The following is a 26,320-nucleotide window of genomic DNA, read 5'->3' on the forward strand; positions in this document are numbered from 1 at the left end:
GGTCTGTTTGTGTGTTTCCACAGGGAGAACAGCAGCTGATTTGGATTCCAGAGAGATTAACTAAAGCGTTTTCTACAGACCAAAAAGAAGATAATTTGGCTCAAATCCATAACAGCTGATATCCAAAACTCCAGTTTGGCTATCCTTATCCTTACATCTGTGACAGAACCAGGATGCTTTTTTCAATATCTATTTTATTATTACCCTTTCCCACATCATGAAGTTCTATTTTGTTTTTTGAGCTCATACAGACCTAGGTTAATGTTTTGCTGATCAGTTCTATTTTTTGACTATAGAGTTTTTAAATATTGCAATGGAGATTTCACCTGTAAAAAGTTATAAGGCCTTTACTATTATGTGTTGTATGTATTATATTATGTGTGCACACTTGTGTTTTATGTTGTATGTTTGTATGTACGTATGTCCATATATCATATATGATGAGTGCTCATGAAAAAATGGATCCAAATTTTTTTTTTATTCACGTGATTTAAATGGTTTAATTTAAATTGGGTAAACAGCTGTTGAGGATTGTTTTAATATGTGAACAAAAAAGGAGGTTAACAGATCTGTTTACCTTTCCTTTTCATTATATTTAATAATTCTGTTCAAGATAATGTAAATTGTTCAGAAAATTGTTTTTTTTTAGTGCCTTCTGGAATGTTACATAATTTTTCCTTTAGCCATTATTGCCAGAATTCCTATCTTCATCCCAGTGCCGGTGAAGACAAAGATAAAAACCAATCTATAGCTTCTGCAATAGCTATCACTGAACTGCTTGCAGAACTTGCCTGGACTATGTATCACTTGTATGCATTGTGAATTCACTTGTATGCATTGTGAACTATCTGTTGGTGCAGCAACTTGTGGTAGTGTTGGGGTATTTTTGCTGATGGTGTCATTGGTGATACAATTTTTCCAAAAGGAGCCATTAATTGACTTGGTGTATCTTCCTCCCTTCTGCTTGTGATGGTCGTTCAGCTAAAATTTGGGGGCCAACAGAGGTGAGGCAAAGAACCTCACCCCCCCTTCTGGTACAAAGACCTATCCACAGGTGTGGCTGTATGCTGGACCGGTAGTCAATGACGGGTAAGATCCAATTGCAATGGTACCAACCTAAGACAGGAGACTGACGCCTTCAGGTCAGCTCATCCAATTACGGGTAAGGACCATATGTAGTATTGGACAACCTAAGGCAGGCACGGTCCCTAAGCCACATGCTTGTTGTTTAAACAGAGAGGGGGAGATGTTGAGAGCCACAGCCGAAGGGGCCCCAGCAAACTTTTAGCTGCCAGCAAACTTCCAGCTGCCAGCTGATGATTGGCTCACAGTGGCCCCAGCAAACTTCTAGCTGCCAACTGATTGGCTCCTCTGTGGTGATGCTCATTGGGCTGTTTCCCTGCCTTTCAGACCACAGAGCTGCTCACTGGGGTACTTTTGTTTGGCTCCGCCCACGTGGCCCAGCCAATCGGCCTCAAGAGCAGGAGGAGTGGGGGAGGTGGAGAGGCTTGTGGGAGAGGCTTGTGGGAAGCTGGTGGTGGCAGTTGGGCTCTGAGGGAATTCCTGAAGAGCTGTGTGGTGCGGTGTGTGTGTTCTAAAAATAATGTTCGTTTCTTTTGACAAGTAGCTCCTGAATTGTGCCCAGCCAGACTGTGGCAGGGGGACATTACTTGATCATCTCAGTGAGAAAAGGCATTTGATAAAACTTAACTCCCTTTTATGATTGAAAATACACTCAACAAACTAGTAGAAGGAAGCTACCTCAATACAATAAAATCCATATATGAAAATCCCACAGTGCTCATCATACTCAGTGGGGAAAGACAAAAGTGTTTCCTTCTAAGTTTAGTAGCAAGATGAGGATGCTCACCTTTACCACTTCTACTCAATGTCTATTGGAGTCTTAGCCAGAGCAATCAGGCAAGTAAAAGAAATAAAGGCCTCCAAATTAGCAAGAAAAAATTTATCTCATTATAAATGATCGTTTTAAATTATAACTTGTAATTAACTGCAGGATCTTAATATGTAGAAAACCTAATGAATCTACAAAAAGACTGTTAGAGCTAAATGAATTCAGCCAAATGAATTCAAACAAGGGGCAGAATACAAAATCAACATAAAAATCACTTGCACTTCTATATATTTATAGTGAACAGTCTGAAAAGGAATCATGTGAACAATTCTATTTATAATAGCATCAAGAAGAATATTTAGGAATTAACCAAGGAGGTGAAAGACTTTGTTATGGTTTAGATATGAGGTATCCCCCATAAGGTCCTGTGTTAGACAACGCAAGAATGTTCAGAGGTGAAATGGTTATGTTATGAGAGCTTTAATCTAATTAGCATATTAATCCATTGACATGGATTAACTGGTACCTGTAGGCAGGTAATGTGTGGCTGGAAGAAGTAGGCCACAGGGTGTGCCTTTGGCTTTATATTCTGTCTCTGGTGAGCAGAGCTTTGTGCTTCCTGTTGCCATGTTCTGAGCTGCTTTCCTTCCACCATGATGTTCTGCATCACTTGGGCCCAGAGCTATGGAGTTGGTCATCTATGTACTGAGACCTATGAAATTATGAGCCCGAAATAAACTTTCCCTCCTCTGTGTTTTCTTGATGGATCTTTTGGTCACAGCAATACAAACTGACTAAAGCATATGTACAATGAAAATTACAAAATATTGCTAAAAGAAATTAGACAAATAATTGGAAACATAACAGTACTCCTCAAAGTGAGCTACAGATTGAATGCAATCTCTATCAAAAACTTTTTTTTTTTGGCAAAGTGGGGAAATGCTCACTGAAGTTCAGATATAATCTCAAAAGACCCTGAACAGCCAAATCAAAGTGAGAGGACTCACGCTCCTGGATTTCAGAATGCTCTGATTCTGGTATATAAAGACCAATGGAATAGAAAAGCCTAGGAAAGAAACCTCTGTATAATGAAATATTTTTTGAGAAAAGTACCAAGGCTATTTTCAACAAGTGGTGTTGTGCAAGTTTGACAGGCATGTGCTAATAAATGAAGTAGGATCCTACCTAACACCATATATAAAACTGAACTCAAAATGGTCCAAAGACCTAAACACAGGAGCTAACACTAAAACTCTTAGAAGAAAATAAGGAACTCTAAGGTTGCTGTATTTGACAACAAAATTGCAGGCAATAACAGAAAAACAGACCAAACTATTCATCAAAACTTAAACATTTTATGCATGAAAGGGTACTATTTCAAGAGAGTAAGAAGGCAATCCTCAGATTGGGAGAAAATATTTGCAATTTGCACAATGTATGGATTTAACATCAAGAATACATGCAGAATTTGGGTCTAGATTTGTGGCTCAGTGGTAGAGTGCTTGCCTAGTATGCATAAGGTACTGGGTTTGATCCTCAGCACCACATAAAAGTAAAATAAAGATATTGTGTCCACCTAAAACTAAAAAATAAATATTAAAAAAAGAATACAGGGCTGGGGATGTGGCTCAAGCAATAGCGTGCTCGCCTGGCATGCGTGCGGCCCGGGTTTGATCCTCAGCACCACATACAAACAAAGATGTTGTGTCCCCCGAGAACTTGAAAATGAATATCAAAGAATTCTCATTCTCTCTCTCGCTCTCTCTTAAAAAAAAGAATACATACATACAGAACTAAAATGGGATGATAACACAAAAAATCTGATTTAAAAATGGCAAAGGACTTAAATCTCCAAAGAAGATATAAAGATGGCTAGTGAGCACAAGAATGAAAATTATAATGAGATACAGTAGGATGTCTCTCTCTTTCTCTCTCTCTCTCTCTCTCTCTCTCTCTCTCTCACACACACACACACACACACACGCAAGGATGCAGATAAATTGCAATTCTTATGCACTGCTGATGGAACTATAAAGAAGTACAGTTATAGAAAACAGTTTTAATCCATTGTATTTCCTATTACAATATATCAAAATAATTGAAAGTATAGGCCTGAGGGTATATTTATACACCCAGTGTTCATTGCTGCACTATTCATAGTAGTCAAAAGTTGGAAATAACTGGTAGGTTAAAGGACAAAATATATTATCTGTACAATGGAATATTCAGCCATTAAAAGGAATTAAATTTTGATGAGTCTTTAAAAAAAAGTCAAATGAAATAAGCTAGTCACAAAAGGAGAAATACCATTCGATTCCACTTATGTGAGGTATGTAGAATAGTGAAATTCATAAAGACAAAGTAGAGCAGTGGTTACTGTCCATCAAGGGATTTGGGGGAAGGAGTAAAAGGGGGATTATTTAAGGAGTACAAAGATTGAATATGGGATCATATAGAGATTGATAGTGGTGATGGCTGTACATAATGTGAATGTACTTCATGTCCTTGAACTATATACTTCAAAGTAGTTAAAACAGTAAATTTTATATTTTATCAAATTGCACCAGGGGCTGGGGTTGTGGCTCAGAGGTTGAGCGCTCACCTAGCATGCGTAAGGCAATGGGTTTGATCCTCAGCATCAAATACAAATAAAATAAAGGTATTGTGTCCATCTACAACTAAAAAATGAATATTAAAAAAATAAAATAATAAAAATACATTAAAAACCACCAAAAAGAAAAAAAAATATGGGTTAGCTGTTAGAAAAATAACTCCAGCTACAAGGAAAGAAAACATAAATGCACATTACTCAGTGAAAGAAGCCAGTTTGAAAGACCACATACTATATGATCTCCAGTGTAGGACATTCTGGAGAAAGCAGACATTAGCGGTTGCTAGAAGTTCAGTGGGAGAGAGGGAGGAGTGAACACATGGAGCACAGGAGATTGTTAGGGCGTGGAAATTACTATGTGTAGTATAGGATGCTGTGATAGTGGATATATGGCATTATACATTCATCAAAATCTGTAAAACTACTACAAAAATAGCAACTTTAATGTAAACTATGAACTTTAGTTGATAAGACTGTATCGATGTTGGTGTATTAATTTAAACTAATGTGCTGCCCTGGTGTAGGATGTTTCCTAACAGGAACAGGATGAGGGAGAGGAGCATGGGGGGACTCTGTACTGTCGCTCAGCTTTCCCATACAGGTGCTCCTTACCATGGGGTTGCATTCTCCCAACCTATTGTAAGTCAAATACCCAAAAGTCAAAAATATATCTAATACACGTAACCTACCAAACATCACAGCTTAGCTATAGTGCTGTGGGCCACCGGTTGTTCCCCTTCTGATCATGTGGCTGACAAGCAGGGCTTTGCTGCTACTGGTCAGCATCAGAAGGGGATGAGCACACGTGCTATTTCAGGAAAGACCATAATTCAAAGTGCAGTTTCTACTGAATGTGTATCACTTTCACACTACCATAAAATAGAAAAATAATGACTTGAACGATTGTTAAGTCAAATCATAAGTTGGGGACTGTAATCTAAATTTTTTCTAAAAGTCTTAAATTTAAAGAATCACATCATTTTTTTCTACTTTCTCAGTATCTCAGACTCATCTGTTAAATAGTGATTTATGGTGAATGGATGAATAAATTAAACACTAGTGACAAATTTAATATACGGGGCCTACACTGGGCCAGACTGTGTAGAAGAGCCAGCGTGCATACCAGTTTTGAAAAAGACGTGGCTTGGGAATGGGATTGCGCATGGCCGGTGCTTGCTCCTCTGCCCCAATTCTTTTGCCAACCCTAGACCTTTGGTGGTCAGAAAACCCACCCTCCAATCTGCTGCAAGACTTTCTATACTAACAGTCACTATAGCTTTTTTTTTCTATTATGTTTCAATGTAATTTAAACAAGTGGAAAAAAAACGGAGCACTTGACCTAGCTAATTCTCTGTGTTGCCCCTAAAAAGATGAAAATTTGGCATTCTGCAAAATCATGCACTAAAAACTACAGGCCTTTTGAGGAAAACAGGTTTGGGATTTAGTAACCTGTGTAGTAAGATTAACAATCCTAAATTTGCATTGGCATATGCTTTAAGAATTATTCCATCTTTTTCAGCCTTAAACTTTCAAGTTTATGTTTCTTTGAGATAAAACTCCTTGAACTAAATCACTTTTAACAGAAACCATTTTCATCAATATTAAAAATATGACATAGCGATGCCTTTATCAGTCAATGCTTCTGTCTACTCACTAGGTAACATGTCATCTTGGATGTTTCATCTCTGTGTAGTTGTAGCTTCCTGGATAGAGCAAAGAGTGAGGTGTGTTTTGAAACCCTAAACCAGTCATTTTTTCATCATTTTTTTCTTGCTATCTCCATATATTCCTGAGGGTTTCTCTCTGGTTGTGAGGAAGTTTGCTTCCTTTGCCTTGCCACCTTAGCTTGCTGGGGAATCATGCTGGACCACTGTGACTTACATACTACTAATGCCACCACTGGCCTGTTGCATACAAGCTGATACACATACAGAAGCACATGCGCCTGTCAGCACAATAGGCTGTTTCATGGAGTGACAGTTACTGTCTCATGTTTAAGGAAGAAGAGATTACATTTTTGCTTCATTTTACCTTATGGTGTTTCATTTTCTGCTTTTGTAAAATAAAAACAAAGATATAGTCCGCTTGATGTTTCTTCAGTGGTCTCCATGACCTTTGGAAAACAATTAAGATTGAGATGTTTTCTCCATCTCAGTTTTCCTTCGTATATATACCTACCTGCTTTGGCCTCATAGTCACATGCTTAAACTCATAGCTTCTGCTAGAGTGTAGGTGAACTAACCTAGAACACCCCAAATTCCCAGCAGCCTTCCCTGTAGTGTTTCTCAGAAAACAGTTTTGTCAGCATCCGTATTCTAGACTCACAAGTTTGGTACTCTGTTACCCAAAATTCTAAAAAGCCTGGTGATCTTTTGAAGATAATCAATCTAGAAGGTTGGTTGAGGGGGAAAAAAGTGCTATAGTGAGTAACTTGAGTCACTCTAACAACAAAGAAAGTAACATATGGCAATAAAATGGAAGAAAATATCAAATACAAGGACCAAAATATCCCATGGTTAACTGGGGCTATTATGTGCAGACAAAAGCTTTTCTAGCCAAGGAACCCTGAGGCTCCCGCCCACACCGTGGAAGCCTAAGTCCATGAGAAAAACATGGGTCTGGTAGCCAGACTTCCCTGGGTTTAAACTCTTGTTCATTTCCCTAAAATGTCATATATTTATTATTTATTATATTTTTATTAGCCATTTATTAGCCATTTGTGTATTTTCTTTGATAAAATGTCTAATAAAATATTTTGCCCAAATTTTGGTTTTCTTTAATTCTTGAGTTGAAAATAATTGAACGAGTTCTTAATACATTAAATGTATACAATAATTGGGTTGAAAGAGTCCGTTATCAAACATGATTTGCAAATACGTCCTATTTATAGACCTCTGTATCCGTTTTGAAGTCAGCATGACACTGTGGCTCTATAGCAAGTCGGCAAATCAGATAGCTTGAGGCCTCAACTTTGTTCTGTTTCAAAACTGTTTTCTCTGTTACAGGCCCTTTGCATTTCTGGAAGAATTTTAGAATTATCTTATCAACTGCCATAAAAATATCTGCTGGAATTTTTATTGGAATGGCATTGCCTCTCTTGGTCAATTTGAGGATTACTGACATCTTAACGATATTTGATCTTCCTAACCTGTGAACACAGTACATCCCTCTATCTAGGTGGTCTTAATTTCACTTCTCTTACAGATTTTACTGAAAAGGTATTCCACATCTTTTCACATGACTGTAAATGGTATTATTTTTAAAATTTGCATATCCAATTGTTACTGATACACAGAAACACAACTGACCTTGTAATATCAATCCTGTCTTCCAACTTTGCTAAACTACTAATTAATTGATCACATAAAATGTATCCTCTCTTTTACAATATTTTTAGGAAGAGTTTCTGTAGAATAATTGTATCTTCCTTGGAAGTTTGGCAGAAGTCATTAGGTAAGCCATTTGGGCCTGAATTGTCATTGTGGGAAAGTTTCTATATGCAAATTCAACTACGTGAATACATATGGGGCTATTCAAGTTATCTCTGAGAGTGCTTTCTTAGTTTTTGTTGTTCAAAATATTTGTCTTAAGTTGTTTCAAATCTCCCCTTATTTATTTATCCTTTCGATATTTATATTATTGGTAGGAATGCCACTTAGCTTATTCTCCATATTGTTAATTTATGTCATGTTTTTTTCCTAACCAGCATGCCTACAAATCTACTAATTTTATTGATCTTAAAGAACCAGCTTTTAGTTACAATTATTTATGGATTTTTCTCTATTGCTCTTTTGTTTCATATTTCATTGATTCCTACACTAGCCTTTATGTCTTTTCATATATGTGTGTGTGTGTGTTGTAGATGGACACAATACCTTTATTTTTAAAATTTATTTTTATGTGGTGCTGAGGAGTGAACACACGTGCCAGGCTAGTGTTCTACCACTGAGCCACAAACCCAGCCCCCTTTATGTCTTTTCTTCTTCTTACTTTGGATTTTTTTTTAAAATAGGCTTTTCAGAGAGAAGATGAGATCATTGCTTTGAGAATGTTCTTTTCTAATTTAAATATTTACTGCTATAAATTTTGAGAAGGTATGCTTTCATTTTCATTCAGTGGAAAAGGTTAATTTCCCTCTTTTTGACTCTTGGGTTATTTAGAAGCATGTTATTGAGTTTCCAAATATTTAAGTTTTTTCCCAGAGATATTTCTGTTATTACTTTCTTATTTCATTGTGGTCAGAGAAACATATTTCGCATGACTTGTATCCTTTTTAATGTGTTGAGACTTGTTATATGAACCAGTTTATTATATTATGAACTTGTTATATTCACAGTGAAATTTGGGGCACTTGAAAAGAATATGGTTCTGTTGGTTAGATGGAGTATTCTGCATATTAATCAGGTCCAAAAGGTCGATACTGTTGAAATCTATTATATCTTCACTAATTTTTAATCTATCTGTTCTGCCAATTATTAGGATAACACTGTTACAATCTCTGGTCATAATTATGGATTTGTCTATTTTCTTCTTGGAGTTTCATCAGTTTTGCTTCATGTATTTTAAAAGTTCTGCATTTAGGTGCATGTTAGTGAGGGTTCTTCAGAGGAACAGAACCAATAGGATATGTGTATATACAGAAAGAGATTTATGTTATGGAATTGACTTATATAATTGTGGAGACTTGGGAAGTCCAAAATCAGATGGGGAGTCTGGCAGGCTGGAGACTCAGGAGAAAGCTGCAGTTGAAGTCCAGAGGCAGCCTGCTGGTGAACAAGGAAGAGCCCATGTTGCAGATAAAATCTGAAGCAATCTGCTTGCAGGATTTCTTTCTCTGGTGCAGCCAGCCTTTTGTTCTATGGACTTTAACTGATTGAATGAGGCACACACACATTATGGAGGCTAATCTGATATTTTCCTCAGAGTCCATCAATTTAAATGCAAATCTCATCCAAAGACACTCTCACAGAAACATCCAGAATAATGTTTGACCAAACCATAGCCCCAGCCAAGTTGACACATAAAATTAACTATCATAGTGCATAAATATTTAGTATTATTAGACTTATTAACAAATTGCCCCCTTTATGAAATGACAATCTTTATCCTTCATAATATTCTTAGCTGTGAAATCTATTTTGTCTAATATTGGTATAGCCATTAAGCTTTCTTGTGATTAATGTTAGCATGTAGATTTATATTTGCATCTTTATAATTAAAGTACATTTCTTATAGGTAGCATATAATAAATAGTTTAATCCAATTTTATAATCTGTACCTTCTAATTGGGGAATTTAGACATTGAGAGGTTGCACTGGGGTGTGCAACATGCATCTTTGACCTGCTGTGGTTTCCCTTCAGGTGATATTACCCTGTTTGACATGTAGCATGGGAGACTTACAATAGGATATTTCCATTGCTCTGCTCCCAACCTATGTATTTTGTCATTATACATTTTACTTTTATATGTGTTGTAAACCCCACACTTTATAATTTCTAATGAAATGGTCAGTTATCTCTTATGTAGATTCAAAGAGTAAGAAAAAGACATTAGGTCAGATGATATAGCTCAGTGGTACAGCACTTCCCTGGCATGTGCAAAGGCCTAAGTTCAATTGCCAACACAGTCAAAAAAAAAAAAAAAACCCACACAAAATAAAACCCATATTATTTATCCATGTAACTGCCATTTCCAGTGTTCTTAATTCCTTTAAATAAGTTCATATTACACATCTGATATCATTGTTGTTTTGCCTGGAAGACTTTCTTCTGCATTTATTTAGTATGGATCTGGTGATGACAGATTCATTCAACTTTCAATTTCTGTATGTCTGAAAAAAACTCTGTTTGCCTTCACTTTTTATTATTTAATTGATTCATAGCTTTATTGAATATAATTCATACACCATATAATTCATCCATTTAAATCGTACAATTCAGTGGTTTTTAGTACTCAGAATGGTGTAACCATCACTGTAATTAAATTTAGGATATTTTTATTCCCCTAAAGCAAACTTCCATTCCTTAGCCATCACCTCTCTAATTCTCTAATTTTACTCAATTCGAGGCAACAATTAATCTGCTTCTGTCTCTGTAGTTAATTTGCCTATTCTGGGCATTTCATATAAATGCAATCACAAAATATGTTTTCTTTGTAACTTGCTTCTTTTACTTTCAAATACTGTATTCAAAGTTCATACCTATTACATGCAGCATGTATTACTAACTACTTCCTTTCTGTCTCCTGCCTAATAATTTTCTGTAGTAAAAATGTAATTAATGTAGTAAAAATGGTCATTTAGTTAGAAATTTTTAAAATATATTTATTTTTTAGATATAGGTGGACACAATATCTTTATTTTATTTTATGTGATGCTGAGGATCCAACCCAGTGCCTCACTCATGCTAGGCGAGCGCTCTATCTCCGAGCCACAACCCCAGCCCCGTAGATAGAAATTTTTATTATAAATAATACTGCCATGAACATTCATGAAATGTAATGTTTTAGGTTTTGTGTGGATACATTTCATTTCTCTTTGATGTATACCTAGGAGTAGAATTGCAGGGTCATAAGGTAACTTTACACACAAACTTTGGAGAAACTGCCAGAATGTTTTCCAAAGTGGCTGCTCCATTTTATATTCCTACTGGCAATGTGCAACAGCTCCAGTTTCTTCACATTCTTGTTATTGTTCTTTCTTTTTTTTGAAAAAGCCTTTTTATTCTAAATCAAATTAGTTCACCAATCTAATCATAACAATGCTCAACATTTCCCATTTTTGGCAATTTCTATCACTCTCAATTTTTGGTAAATCTGCCCTGTGTTCCCAACATCATCGCACCCATGGCCCTCAGCAACCATTCCAGAAAACAAAGATGATCTAATTATACTACCTGTTCTTAATTTCATCTAGTAAGTTTAAAATTCTTTCTCTACTAAGAATCATTAATAAAGTGTCCATGCTTCTTATGAAAGGCTTGATATCATACAATGCTCCTGTTTGTTTGAAAGCAAGAACAGTTTTCCACTCTAGTCTTCATCATATAACTGTTAAAGGGGAAAAAAAGAAGGAAGATCCATATTTCTTGTTTTTGTTTTCTTTTTCCCCAAACCCTGAATTTCTTCTCAATCTATAATGAACGAAACACAAAATCCACATTTCTTAGTGGAACTATTTTTCTTATTTGAGGTTTTTTTTTCAGATCCTGAATTTCTTCTAAATCTACAATGAAACAACCAGTGGATTGACAACATTGGTTCTGAGATAGACCCACTCGGTAACGAGAAAGTCCAATTCCAACTGGGGAAATTTACCTGAGTCCCAGCCTTTTCAGTTTAACATTACACCTACCACCTAGAAAAATAAATCCAAGTACCCATCTGGGTTGAGAAAAGAGTTACTTGTGACTTTATAAAAAATGGAACTATGTAATGTAAAATTCCAAAAAAGTCAAATGGTGCTACATAAGACATTTTTCTTTTTCTTAGGAAAAAGGAGTTATATGGAAACTTCTCATTATCTTTTTCTTCTCTTCTATGTCCAAAGTTCAAAGCAGGTCATACTATAGGGTCCATCTCACCTTCTTATCTAAAAAACTACTCGTGCTACTTTTCTTCCAGTTTTGGCCACACGGAAAACTAACTCCTACTGTGCTATATGACTCCAGAAAACAGGATGAATAAAACTGTAATACAGCAGCCTCTCATCTTAGGAAGGTGAACAGGGTTCCATCATGGACTCAAACTGGGTTGTTCGCTTTTACCATTCTTTTAACTAAATGTAAGCATGCACTCACTTAGCTGCTACACAATCTGGTCCTTCTGTAGAAGAATGAAAAAATTTAAAAAGAGCAAATGTTCCAAGACTTGAAAAAGTAAATAATAGGTTCTGTCTCCAGGAGAAAAACCCCTCCTTTCATCCAAAAATGTGGATTTACACATGTAAAAATATGTATTTGTACAGATTCTCTTTAGGTATCAGATATGAAATCAATCTTGAGGGGCTGGGGATGTGGCTCAAGCGGTAGCGCGCTCGCCTGGCATGCGTGTGGCCCGGGTTCAATCCTCAGCACCACATACAAACAAAGATGTTGTGTCTGCCGAAAACTAAAAAAAAAAATAAATATTAAAAAATAATTAAAAAAAAAAAAAGAAATCAATCTTGATATCTTGTCTTTATGCTTCTTTATCACACCAAAGGGTTAACTGCAAAACTGGACCTTCATTTCTATCCAGTAAATCTGTCACAAGAAGAACCAGGATATAGAGATATATGTAACTTTTTAACATCTTTTTCTTTTCAAATTACAACAAATATTTGGAATTTACTGCTGCAGTCTCAAATGTGCTTATCATAATAGTGGCCGAAACTGGAAGACATTTTTTAAAAAACCTGAAGTCATCCATACTTTCCATTTATTAGTCTTCTTGTTTGGAGCAAAAGGCTAAGAATTCACAAATACCACGACCTAAGCACCTGTTTCAAATTAAACGTCAGCCTTCAGCTTGCAAAATAATTTTTTGATAATTAAGCAAATTGCAGAAGACCCATCAATTGCTTTTTTTCTTCCGGGAGAAGTCAGCAGGATAACTGCACCCTACGGGCTTCTTTCTGTGTTGAATTTGAAAGGTGAAACAAAAGAAAAGCAATCTTTTCCAATCCAAACCATGGAGGTAATGTGTAGAAAGGTATCCATATTGCAGTAGGGAAAGTGGCTGGATAAAAGAAGCAGGACTACTCGCTCTAGAAGACAATATAGAAATACCGGCCACATCCTGAGTTCAGAATTTTGTTTTGAGATGAATAAAAAGCACCTAAATGTAAGGAAAGTGTTCATCCTGTGTGACAAGAATTCTCACATGGTCCATCAGACGCAGTCTGCTTCCCGGGGGCCTGCACGCCCCCAGCCCAGAAGCCAAACGGCCAAATGGCCGAGGCACTCCTCACTCTGCCATCTTTGCTTCTTCTCTATTGTTCTTTCTTAATACAGTCATCCATATGGGCAAGAAGTGATAATCTGTTATAGAGTTTTGTTGTTGTTTTTGTACCAGGGATTGAACCCAGGGGCGCTTAACCACTGAGCTACATCCCCAGCCCTTTTCAAATTTTTGAGACAGTGTCTCACTAAGTTGCTGAGGCTAGCCTTGAATTTGTGATCCTCCTGCCTCAGCCTCTTGAGTCACTGTCATTATAGGTGTGTACCACCATGTCCAGCTTCCCCATGTCCAGCTTCATTATAGTTTTGATTTTCATTTCCTGATGGCTAATGATGAGAATTTTTTTGTGTGCTTATTGGTCATTTGTACATTCTTCGGAAAACTATCTTTTCAGATCGTTCATCCATTTTTAAACTGGGCTAGCTGTTTTTTTTTATTATTGACTTGTAAGTATTCTTTATGATTTTTGGATACAAGTTCCTTATCTCATGATTTGAAAAATTTTCTTCCATTCTGTAATTTTCACCTTCTTGAAGGAATCATTAAGGCACAAATGGTTTAAAAAAAAGAATTTGATGAATACAGTTTATTTATACCTTTGTTACTGATAGTTTTGGAATCGTTTCTAAGAATCTATTGCTTAAGGTCAGAAAGATTTACACCTATCTATTTTAATAAGAGTTATATATGGTTTTGACTTTGATCCATTTTGAGTTAGTTTTTATATATTGAGGTAGGGGTTTAAATCCATTCTTTAGTAAGTGGTTATACAGTTTTCTAGTACCTTCTATTGAAAAGACCATTATTTTTCCCATGAATCGCCTTGACACATTTAAAGAAATAAATAAGCACTTATTGCTGAACTCCCAATTCTATTCCACGGGTCTCTGTCCATCCTCATACCAGCACTACCCTGTCTTGGTTACTGGGGTCTTCATTGTAAATTTGGAGATTAGAAACTGAATTCTCCAACTTTGTTCTTCTTTTTCAAGATTGATTTTCTATTTTGCCCTGTTTTTGAAAGATATTTTTTCCAAGATATAAAATTCTAGATTTATCTTTTTAATTTTTTGCAGTGTCATGGATCAAACCCAGAGCCTCATGGCTTTACCACTGAGCTACATCCCCAGCCTTTTAATTAGAAAAAAAAATCATTATAGTTGCTCTGCTCCTTTCTGGGTTAGACTGTTCCTTAAAAGAAGCCTGCTGTCATCCTTTGTCATCCTTGTCTTAGCTTCTCTATATGTAATGTGTCTTTATCTGGCTGCCTATAAAATCAATCATTAGTCTTGAGAGATTATGATGTACCTAGATCCCCCTCCCCCCCTCTCCCCCCTCCTTCTTCTTCTACTACTACTAGGATTGAACTCAGGGGCACTCAACCACTGAGCCACATCCCCAGCCCTATTTTGTATTTTATTTAGAGACAGGGTCTCACTGAGTTGCTAAGTGCCTTGGTTTTGCTGAGGCTGGTTTTGAACTCGCAATCCACCTGCCTCAGCCTCCCAAGCTGAGGGAATTACAGGCGTGTGCCACTGCAGCCAGCTCTTTATGGTTCTTAAGTGTAGTATTTATTGGACAATTTATATCTGTACTTTGTTAGTTTTTATAAAATCTGAAAAAATGGGCTATTTCTTTAAATATTTTTTTTCTATCTCCCCTCTTATCTCCTCCTAGAACTCGAGTTAACACAATATTATGCTGCCTGAATTTGTCACATAATTCACTATAGATTTTTTTCACTTAACTTTTTTTGTTTCTTTTTTAATAGTTTATAATGTTGTATTTTCAAATTCACCAATCTTTTTTACAGTTTTGTCATCTGACATTATTACTATCCAACATTTTTTATTTTACACACTTGTTTTCAATTTCATTTCTTTGGAAATTCACTTTGGGTTGCAAAAAAAAAAATCTTCCATGTCTCACCTTGTGACTACATGGGCTATATTTACAATAAACACTTAATATGCTTGCTTGCTATTTCTAATATCTATGGGAATTTCAATGTATTAGGTGTTTCTCATTTTTAAATGCATTTCCAGCTTCTTTGCAGGTTGGTAATTTTTTATTGAATGTGAAACACTATGAAATTACCTGTTGAATACTGTATACTTTTTATATTATTATAATGCAATTATTAGAAACAATTTGATTCTGTCAGTTCATGTTTTTAAGGTTTGTTAGGCAGGACTGGAGCAGCTCTTAACCTAGGGCAAATCATTCCCTGCTCCCGGGGAAAGACATTTTGTGTAGCAGTCCTAAGACCCATGAATGTGAGGCCCTGTGTGAATATGGGGCACCACTCATCTTTTCAAGGACTCTCAGCTCCATCTTCTTAACTCAGGGAATTCACCAAGCTCAGCATGGGTTCCCTGATACTGCACTGCAACCCGGAAGCTTTCAAGGCAGGAATCTAAGGCAATCACTGGCTCATCTTGTCTGATTCCCATCCCTCACAGTACTTTGTTGCCTAATGTCAATGTCTTGAAAACCATTGTTCATGTATTTTTGTTTATTTCAAGTGATAGGAAGCAAATTCAGTGCCTGCTATTCCAGATAGTTTTAAACTGATAATTTGTCTGTAAGTTTCTCAGTGATTTGTTTACCCACACAGGTAAAACTCCTTCTCCTCACAGGCCAGTCCACTTCAGAATACTTCTGGAAACTAGTTCCTCATATCCATGTAGCACATTATAGCTAACATTGTAATTTCATGTATCACTTATATTGTTTTTTTTAGGTGTGTGAGGGGGAAATATGACCTGTGTCATACTGCTAATAGGAAACTTATCTTCACATGAAAAGTGGTGCCTAGCACAAAATCCATTGAAAATTCTTAAGGTCAACCTTTTTTTTTTTTTTTTTTTTAATGGATTCAAATCTTTACATGTAATAACAGAAGTCTCATCCAGGACTTTAAGCATGAATTTACTCACTGTGGTGTGCTCTGGTACTGCTCGTCTCTACCAGGTTGATATCACACTGGGCTGAACTGGTTCTTTGAAGGTGGCCCTTCCTTACAGCAGAGAGGAGAGAAACACAAATGAAAAATGGGTAACTGAAAAGCATGTCAGAAGAACTAGAAAGGAAGTTTAAACTTGAATATTTGGAGGTTTATTTTAACTCCACAACTACCTGAAACCATCAGGACTGCCCTAAAATAGTGCTGCCATATTTAACAAATGTACCAGCGTGGAAGGTCATCTGAAGGGCAGTCAGGGGTGGTGATGCCATTTAGCCTTCTTCCCTTATGGCAGCATAGCTACTACATTTTAGGGTAACAGGAATATTTTTGTGCCTTTTCAAGAGGTTAGTTTCCACTATTAGTTGGACCCTCATCTGACATAGGGTGGCTTTAGTGAACTATTCTATTAATGGCATTTAAAAAAATTCATTTTGGACCTTCTTGTTTTTTTAACATTTTTTTTTTTTAGTTGTCAATGGGTCTTTATTTTATTTATTTATATGCGGTGCTGAGAATTGGACCCAGTGCCTCACACATGCAAGGCAAGTGCTCTGCCACTGAGCCCCAGCTCTAGCCCCCATTTTGGACCTTCTTTAAGGTTTTAGCTTATCAGTTTTTTGTTTGTTTGTTTGTTTTTTTGTCATCTGACCAACGAATATAGGTTAGAATTTATGTGATCATGACAGATTTTTATAAAAAACTACTTGAAACATTAAATAAAAATTTGGAATGTAAAGTTGCTTTAATTTTTTCAATATGTCAATACTCAGAGTATTTACTTACATTAATGAAAATGAATTCAAAACCATCTTACCTTAGCAAAATGGCATATATTTTCTCAATGTAGAATGGCTCCTACTTCTGAAAGCTACTGATTCTAGCCCAGAGGTTAGCATTGGTGAGGTATCATTTGGACCTCATTCAAAGATGACCCTAAGTAGTTACTAAACCACTAAGGGACCCAAAAACTGTTATAGTAAACAATGACTTGGTTTCATTCTTTTTTAAAATATTTTTTTAGATGTTGATGAACTTTTATTTTATTCATTTATATGTGCTGCTGAGAATTGAACCCAGTGCATCACACATGCTAGGCAAGCGCTGTTTCACTGAGCCATAACCCCAGCCCTTGGTTTCATTCTTAAAACCACATTTCCAAAAGACAAATACATTTCACATGGTCGGTATACAACAGATCCAAATCTAATCTCTAGATTTCATGAGCAATAGCTACTCATGTTATTTTTCAAATTAATTCTGCTCTTGGCACATCTTTACTCACATAATTACATAAAAATTACTTCTGCTTATGTTGTCATTTGAAAATGGAAAGTACATGATTTCAAGAACATTACAACCCTGAAAATTAGTCATTTTTGTAAGAATGCTATTTTTTCTCATTGATTAAAGTTATGCCCATTTTCCAAATGTTCTAAAATGAATGTGTTTAACTTTTATGAGCAAATTGTTGCTTTGTTGTGAAATAAAGCATTCAAACAAAAAGGGTGAATAAAATGCATAAAGTTAGACAATGAACAATAAATATACATATACCCAGCATGAGATGAGAAATACACTATGAACATATCTCAAAAGCCCTATGTGTACTTTCTCTAACTGAATCCTTCCTGTCCACACCAGTAGTAACCACCTGCCTGTATTTTGTGGTAACCAGTATCTCTCCTTTCTTTATACCTACCATGTGTGTGTATGTGTGTGTGTGTATACATGTATCATATACACATGTGTGTGTATATGAATATGTGTGTGCATGTGTGTATATATATATATACATATATATATATATTAATTATTTGGGTTTGCTTCATTTTAAACTTTATATGAATGGAATTTTGTTGTCATGTTTTCTTTTGTAACTTGCTTCTTCACCCAAAATTATGTTTGTAAGATTTATCCAGGTTGATATATGTAACTATAGTTCATTTCTTCTCTTACATATTGTTCTTTTGAATGATGTAACTTTTTGTCCATTTCATGTTCATGAGAACTTGGGTACTTTTCAATATTTTTATTATTATAACCAGTTCTATAAACTCCTGGTAAACATCTGTAAGAATTTATCAGGTATCTGTAGCCAGAAGAAGAATGGGCACACACTTGTTTAGCTTTACAAGGTATTTGCAAACTGATTCAAAAGTGTTAAAACTTTTCAAATTTTAAAATAAAACCATTTTATATTGTCTGGCTGTGACTTAAAAAACTTATTTTGCCAGGCTCACAGGTGAAATAATGGTTTTTCATTGTGGGTATGACTTGCATTTCTATAAAAAGGTTGCAAGGCTTGCATGTTTATTTTCTGGATCTTTCATCTTTTATAAATTCAATTATTTTTTCCCATTTGTCTACATGTTTACCTTTTTCTTGGTGATCTGATATATTCAAGAAATAAATATCCATGACTATATTTCTTGTGTTGCATATATCTTCTAGTTTGTAGCTTGGTTGGTCTTTTTTTAGTGGTATCTTGGAAACTAGGAGTTTTCAATTTTAATAAAATCAAATTTATTAGCCATTTCTTTTGTCATCTTTTGCTTTATGATTCTTATTTCCAAAATCTGTCCCTATCCTCTAAAGATACAAAGATATTCTTTAAATGTTCTTCTAATAGTTTTCATTTAGCTTTTCAAATATAAGCCTTTAATCTCTCTGAGCTGATTTTGACGTATGCTGTAAGGCAAAACCTCAATTTTACTTTCTTCTGTATGGATAAGCAATCATGCCAACAACTTTCATTGAAAGCCCATTATTTCTCCACTGCTCTGCAATACCATCTCTTCTGTATGTCAAATATCTACATATGCTGCATAAATGGAAATGGAAAAGCTCTAGGCTTTTTATAGTCATACTTTTTTTCTTCTTCTTAGTTTGGTATAAGTTTTTATTGAGAAGGCTAAAAGATTTTTCTCCTTCAATCTATAAGTAAAATGAAATATTTATTTTTTCAGTATTGGGGATTGAATCCAGCCAGGGCCTTCTGCATTCTAGGCAAGTACTCTATTACCGAACTGCATCCCCAACTCTATTAAACAAAACAAAACAAAACAATAACAACAACAACAACAACAGGGTTTTACTAAGTTGCTCAGGCTGGTCTTGATCTTGCAATCTTGTTTCAGCCTCCTGAGTTGTTGGCATTACAGGTGCATTCCACCATATCTAGCTTAATTTTTAATGTTCCATCAACTTTCCATTTCCTGGAATAAATCCAAGATCATCAGATAGATGTTTTTTTGGATGAGATGAATGCTTAAATCTGGATTTTGAGTAAAACAGAGTGGCTTTCCTGATGTAGATGGGCCTTATCTGATCAGCTGAAGGCTTTAATAACTAAAGACTGACCTCCCTGGAGTTATGAGGAATTCTGTGTCCTATAGAATTGAAATGAATACTGACTCTTCTCTAGGTTCCCAACCTGATTGCCTATGAACTTGAAATGCAATAGCAGTCTTTCCCTGGATCTCTAGCCTACTGGCCCCTGCAGATTTTGGACTTGGCAGCCTCCATAATTGCTTGAGTCAGTTTCTTAAAAAGTGTGTGTGTGTATCACACACACGCATTTACATCCTACTGGTTCTGTTTCATCTGAGAGTTCTAATACATAATGTTGTCTGTTATGAACTAAATCGTGTCCCCACAAGATTCGTGTGTTGAAGCCCTAAACTCCCAACGTGACTGTATTTGAAGGTGGTATTTAGGGAAGGTAATTTTAGACTAAGGGTAGGGCCCTAATCCGAAATGATGGGTGTCCTTATAATAGGAAGAGACACCAGAGAGGTTTTTTTCCTCTTCATGCACACCCAGAGAAACGGCCATCTACAAGCCAGGAAGAGGGGCCTCACCAGAAATCAACTACAGTGGCATCTTGATCTTGGGCTTTTAATCTTTGTAACTGGGAGAAAATAAACTTCTGTTATTTAAGGTACCTAGTCTGTGGCATTTTGTCATGGCAGCCTTAGCAGACTAATACACTTTGTAGATGTATCAAAATGATGCTAGTCTAAAAAAAGAATAAGTGAATATTCCTGTTTATCTATCTTCAATGATAGCATGTGGTTTGTTTTAAGAAACGCACTAGTAAAACTGGGCCTGGGTTTTTTTGTTGTTGTTGTTGTTGTTTGTTTGGGCCTGGAACCCAGGCCCTCATGTATACTGAATTATAGCCCCAGACCTTCTTATTTTTATTTTGAGACAGGATATTGCTAAGTAGTTAAAGCTGGCCTCAAACTTATGATCCTCTTACCTCTTGTGATAAAAACTTCTTTATTGACAGAAGAATTTCAAAAATATTCTGTATGAGCTTGTAAAGAATTTTGTAGCTATTGGGTACTATAAGTAGTAGATTAACCTTGTTAATTATATTGTTAAAATCTTATGTTACTGATTTTTATCTCCCTATAAATTTCTGAGAGTCATACATTACAATTTAACTATTATAGTAGTTTTGTTTCATTTTCCTTTATATTTCAAATTTTGATTTGTATTTTGAGACTTTGCTAATTTTATATACTGCCTTGTGTCCCCGAAGGCCAAAAGAAATTAATATGTTGAAGTCTTCCCCAGTGTGATGGTATCTGGAGATAGGATTTTCTGGGAGATAATCAGGTCATGAGAATGGAGTCTTAGTCCCTGTTTCCTGGCACACAATTCATATAATCCTTGGAATCTCTGAAATGATTGGTTTCTTTTCATATGCTAATGAGTTGACCCATAGCTGGCAGCCCTTAGCTAATCTTTAAATAAATTCTCTTGAACTAAGACATGTACTGAGTTTTTAAAAATTATAATTATTTGTTGGAGTTCTGTTTTGGTCTTTGTAAAATCTGCTTATTTTTAAGTCTCTCATTTATTTTTTGATAGATATAAAACATAATTAATTTATATCACATCTGATTCTTCTGAAAAGTAAAAATTTTGAATATCTGAGTCTACTATCAGTTATTTCTGTTAGTTCTAACTAATGGTACCTCTTCTCTTCTGTTTGGTATTCTTTTCATGATGTTAAGATGCTTTTTAAGGTAAAGAATGAAAGTAGGTTCTTCCAGCATTGATTTGTATTTGTTTCTGTCAACAGCCTGGGAACATTTCCAGCCTGGACTAGTTTATATTCTTACCACCCACCTCCCACTTCAGAGTGTCTAAATTCAGGAAGAATGCAAACCCACATAGCATTTGTAATTAAAGAATTTTTCCCCCCTTCTTTTATTTAGAACCAATTGTTCTTATATAATCTTTTTCTTCTATTATGACTATGCTTTCTACCCAAAAGACATTATTTTGTCTACTTTAGTGCTCTTCATATTAAAAATATTTCTGAATTCTGGCAGTCTGGGGAGCAACTATGAATAGGAAGGTATCATATTCGAGACTTTGATGCTCAGTGGCATTGAGCACTGTGGGGTACAACATATCATGCTCTTCACAAACTCTATGGATTGACAAAATAATTTAATTTTTGGATAATTATAGCAATATTAAATTCTATGGATTTAAAAACCATACAAATCACTGGCAACAAATCCCAGTAGAATATAGAATTTCCTTATTAAGACTTTTGGTAACTGTTAGACATGTACTTCTGGTTCTCTAACTTATAAGCAAATGATTGAACTGCATTTTCTGACACTCTTTGTAATTGAGTAGGATCTTGAAACTTGTTCTGGCCAGTTAATTAAGTAGGCAGTGATGTGTGTCACATAGGCAGATCATTTCAAGTGTGAGACCCTCCAGCTCTTTTTTTCCTCTGGCTTGACAACTGACAGCACTGAAATTAGTGATTACTCCATAATTTGAGTCCTTAAGTGAATATGATTAGCAAAACCATGTGTACTAGCTCATAATAATTACATATTAAATATGAGGAATAGTCTTTTAACATTTCGAGTCACTAACTATTAAGGTTGTGTCTTAGTCTTTCTTTTTTTCTGTTGCTAAAACTGAATACCACAGACTGGGAAATCTACAAGCACTGGTATTTTGCTCAGTAACTGATGAGGGCCTTTGATCTGGGTCTTGTCATGGCAGAGGGCATCACATGAGGAGACAGAGCCAGCAAGCCAGAGAGCACTTATTTTATAACAAAGCCACTCTAGTGATTACTCATTCATTCATGCTGGTAGAACCCTCATTACTTGGGGAATTAAGTTTCCAATGCATAAAATTTGGAGCTCACTAAATTCAAATCATAGTACGCTGATAGTTACTACAGCCAAACCTAGACTATCATAACTGGTGGTACAAAGAGTAATTCATTATCCAATTAAAAGTTTAAAACTCTGTCCGAAGCCAGCACTAGAGCAGTTAATCAGCTAGTTTTCCCCTTAGCATACTGACTGACAAATGTTTAGAAGACTAGAATAAGAATAGATCATTCACTATTCCAGACATTTACACATTTAAAGTCAAGGGTAAATCAAATCCCAATGTCTGTTCTCATTATCTAATACTGTATAACATACCACCCTAACTTTTTTTTTTTTGTACTGAGAATTGAACCCAGGGGTGTTCATCCACTGAGCCACATCTCCAGCACTTTTTCATATTTTATTTAGAGACAGGGTCTCACTGAGTTGCTAAGTGCCTCGCTAAGTTGCTGAGGTTGGCTTTGAACTCGTGATCCTCCTGCCTCAGCCTCCCTCAGTCTCCTGAGCCACTTGGGATTACAGGCATTACACTGCACCTGGCCCACCCTAAATTTAGTGGAATAAAAAAAATTATTGCTCATGTTTCTGTGGATTGATAGCTGAGCATTTTTAGCTTGGAGTCTCTGTGATTATAGGCAATCAGCAGCTAAGTCAGGAGTCAACCAAAGGTTCAAATGAACTAGACGTCTGAGATGGCTCATTTAAATGGCTGACAGTTGTCACTGGCTGTGGGGCTGGTTCTTTGTGCTGTTTAGATTTCTTATAAGGATGGATTCTATATGGGAGCATCCTGTGTATGGGTGGCAAGAAGTGGAAGCTTTTAGGCCACTTCAAAACTGAAATGAACAGAATTCTATGGCCCAAGGAATAATAGTGCCTGCCCATATTCAAAGATTTAGAGAAATAAACTACCTCTTGATGGGAGAGTGGCAAGATCACATTGCAGAAGAGTATGTGGGAATGAAAGCTATTGTATGGCTATATTTGGGAAACACAACCTGATCCAATGGGCTTGTATGTAACTTTTTGTATCTGAAGTAGTCAGATGTTAAAATTATGAGAGACAAAACCTACTGGATTGCCTTCATGATGTATTTTGAAAAAAATACATGATACCACATATTTAAAAAAGAACTCCCTCCAAATCTTAATTACTCCTTGACATAAAACAATTGAGAGAGAAATCAATATTTTATGAAATACTATTTTACCTACATATTTTTTTTAGAATATAAACTTCTTAAGCCAACTTGCACCTCTTTTATGATTATTCTCAGCTCTTTTTCACAAGTATGAACAGCATACAGTATGCATTTAATAAATATTAATGATGAGTTATGATATTGGATAACTCCTAAATTTAATAAATTTCACATTTTCACACAATTTCAAAAAACACTGAAGATTAAAACTGATGAATGAAAGTAATCTTCAGTGTACAGCATTCTCCATGAAAGTAATTTTTCCTTTTGTCTCTTATGAGTTACCAGTCTTCCCAAATTAATTGCCTGCTTATTTGTCTCTCTCTACATAGATTTAAATCTCCTATGAAGTTAGGGAACAAGTCTTCCTTGTTCAGTATGGGATTAATTATGTGAAGCACAGTGCCTACAGTACAGTAGGCTCTAAATTCTACATATTAACCACATGTCTTAAACTTTTATTTCCAGTATTGCATAAGTTGTTTTTTTCTTTCATATTCAAGACTTAACTTAAAACAGACTTCACTTAAATATTTAGGAGAAGGTAGACCCACCCTCACTATAGTCATCATGCCCAAAACACCTAAATATTTAGGTGATGTCTTACCTTAGTAAGTTTAAACCTTAGTTGTTTAAGAAAGTCCAAAAAGTCCAAATTATGATGGTAGTAAAAAATTGAGACTACTTAGTAATAAGATGCTTTAAAAATTACTTTTAAATTAATTACAGAAGCTGCATTAGAGGAATAATTCTAAACATTAAACCTCTCAGAGTGAAAGCATATTAATTATTTAGTGGAATCACGACTTTATGTGCTACTTTTATTTTCAAGAGCATGTTTCTATTTTGGTTACCTGCAAAGGAAGTAGAGGGCTGCAATGGTAAGTGTTACTAGAAGAACAGTCAATGCCAGGAAAGCTGCAAACAGGTTGCTTTTGCTTTGGATGCTTGAACTTGGAAGAAAAACTTCTTCACAACGAGCTCCTGTGTAATTTTCAACGCACCTATAGGGATAAAATATCAGATAAAGAATGCATCTCTGTTCCATTAGCTAATCTGGACAGCAAAAGGTAGCTTGTATGAAGGAAGGAGACTAATCTTCAGATTATAACTGTGGAAGAGACATGCCCTATGATGCTCAAGGGATACAGTTATAATGAAACAAATTAGATTTCTTACAAGATAGGGGCAGATTCTATAAGGGTGCATCCCACTTAAGGGTGGTAAGAAGCGGAAGGGCTTCTAGACCAATGTTTGCTGTCTTCTTTTTCCATTTTTCTAATGGCTAAGAAACTACAAAGAAATTATATTCAGACTTCTATTTAATTTTTTTTAGTTGTTGATTAACCTTTATTTATTTATTTATTTATGGTGCTGAGAATCAAACCCAGTGCTTCACACATGCTAGGCAAGTGCTCTACCACTGAGCCATAATTCCAGCCCCTAGATTTTCTTTTGAGATAGGGTCTCGCTAGGTTACCCAGGCTGGTCTCAAACTTCCAGGCTCACGGGATCCTCCTGTCTCAGCCTCCCAAGAAGCTTCGAGTCGTGATGCCAGCAACATGACACCTGACTTATCCTCTAGATTTTCAATGATGTGATTGTTCGTACATAACTCAAATTCATCTAAAATTAATTTTGTTGCATTTGGGTACAGGTTTAGCTCTAAATACATTTTTTTCCTCAAAATTACTAACTTGTTATTTCAACCTCATTATTAAATATTCAATATCTTACCCACTGTTTAACAATGCCTACTTGAACAAGTCAAATTTGTGTAAATAATAGTATTTCTATTCTTCAATTATCTGTACATCTAATCTTGACTTCTACCACATTGCTTCAATATTGTGACTTTATAGTGTAGCTCTACTCCCTACATTACTAGTTGTCTTTGTTAGAATACTTTTTAATATTCTCATGAGCCAACTATAATATTTTAAAGCAAATTACCCTTAGCTCTCTAGGCCTATGACAAGACTGGAGGTGTAGCTCAGTAGTGGAGCACTTGCTTGGCATGTGCAAGGCCCTGGGTTTGATCTCCAGCATCACAAAAACAAAAGAAATAATACTATATGACAAAGAATGATAATCTTTGGTATTAACAAGTTCCTTTCTCCCTGTTAATGTGTTCAAAGGATTATAAAACACAAAGATTGATATAAATTAACAAGAATGACATAACATTAGATTAATTTTATTATTTTGCAGTTGCATTTAAGATATAGTATCTTAATATAACTAATTTTTATTTATAAAGCAACCCAAGAAGTCATGGAGTAAATCTGCAGTAAACTAAATTTAGCACTAATTCTGTGTTTAAATAAAAAAGGGTGATATATTTTAAGCTGGTTTTACCAAAAACAGAAAGTATTAAATTAATTCTCCTTACCTCTTTCCAGCTTAGGTAGATATTTAGAAATTTACTGTCATTTCTCTAGACTAATAAAGACACAGGTCTTGAAAGTTACACACAAACTAATCAGTAGCTTTGACAACTAATGTGATAGACTAATAAAGTAGTCTACATATAAATAAAAGGAAAGGATGTTGAGGTATAGCACACAGGATCGACTTTAGCCAGCTGA

The 26,320-nt window shown here is 35.6% G+C and overlaps 1 protein-coding gene across 31 annotated transcripts in view; it reads right to left on the reverse strand.

The window, feature by feature from the left end:
• Nrg4 (neuregulin 4) overlaps positions 1 to 26,320 on the reverse strand; it is a 188,931-nt gene that overhangs the window by 11,339 nt on the left and 151,272 nt on the right. For 29 of the 31 annotated variants that reach the window (XR_007343936.1, XR_007343939.1, XR_007343938.1 and 26 more), the window contains 2 exons: positions 24,587 to 24,736; positions 16,341 to 16,420 (listed from right to left, as the gene is read on the reverse strand). Coding sequence is in view for 20 of the 31 variants with exons in the window: in XM_048793607.1 (XP_048649564.1) it covers positions 16,341 to 16,420; positions 24,587 to 24,736 (230 nt within the window). In the remaining 11 variants the exon portion in view is untranslated. Of the gene's footprint in view, positions 1 to 6,494; positions 6,577 to 16,340; positions 16,421 to 24,586; positions 24,737 to 26,320 lie in introns of all 31 variants that reach the window. The other 2 variants (XR_007343935.1, XR_007343941.1) reach the window with 2 other exon arrangements.

Source organism: Marmota marmota, unplaced genomic scaffold (assembly GCF_001458135.2).
Source record: "Marmota marmota marmota unplaced genomic scaffold, marMar, whole genome shotgun sequence".
In the NCBI taxonomy this organism is placed as follows: Eukaryota; Metazoa; Chordata; class Mammalia; order Rodentia; family Sciuridae; genus Marmota; species Marmota marmota.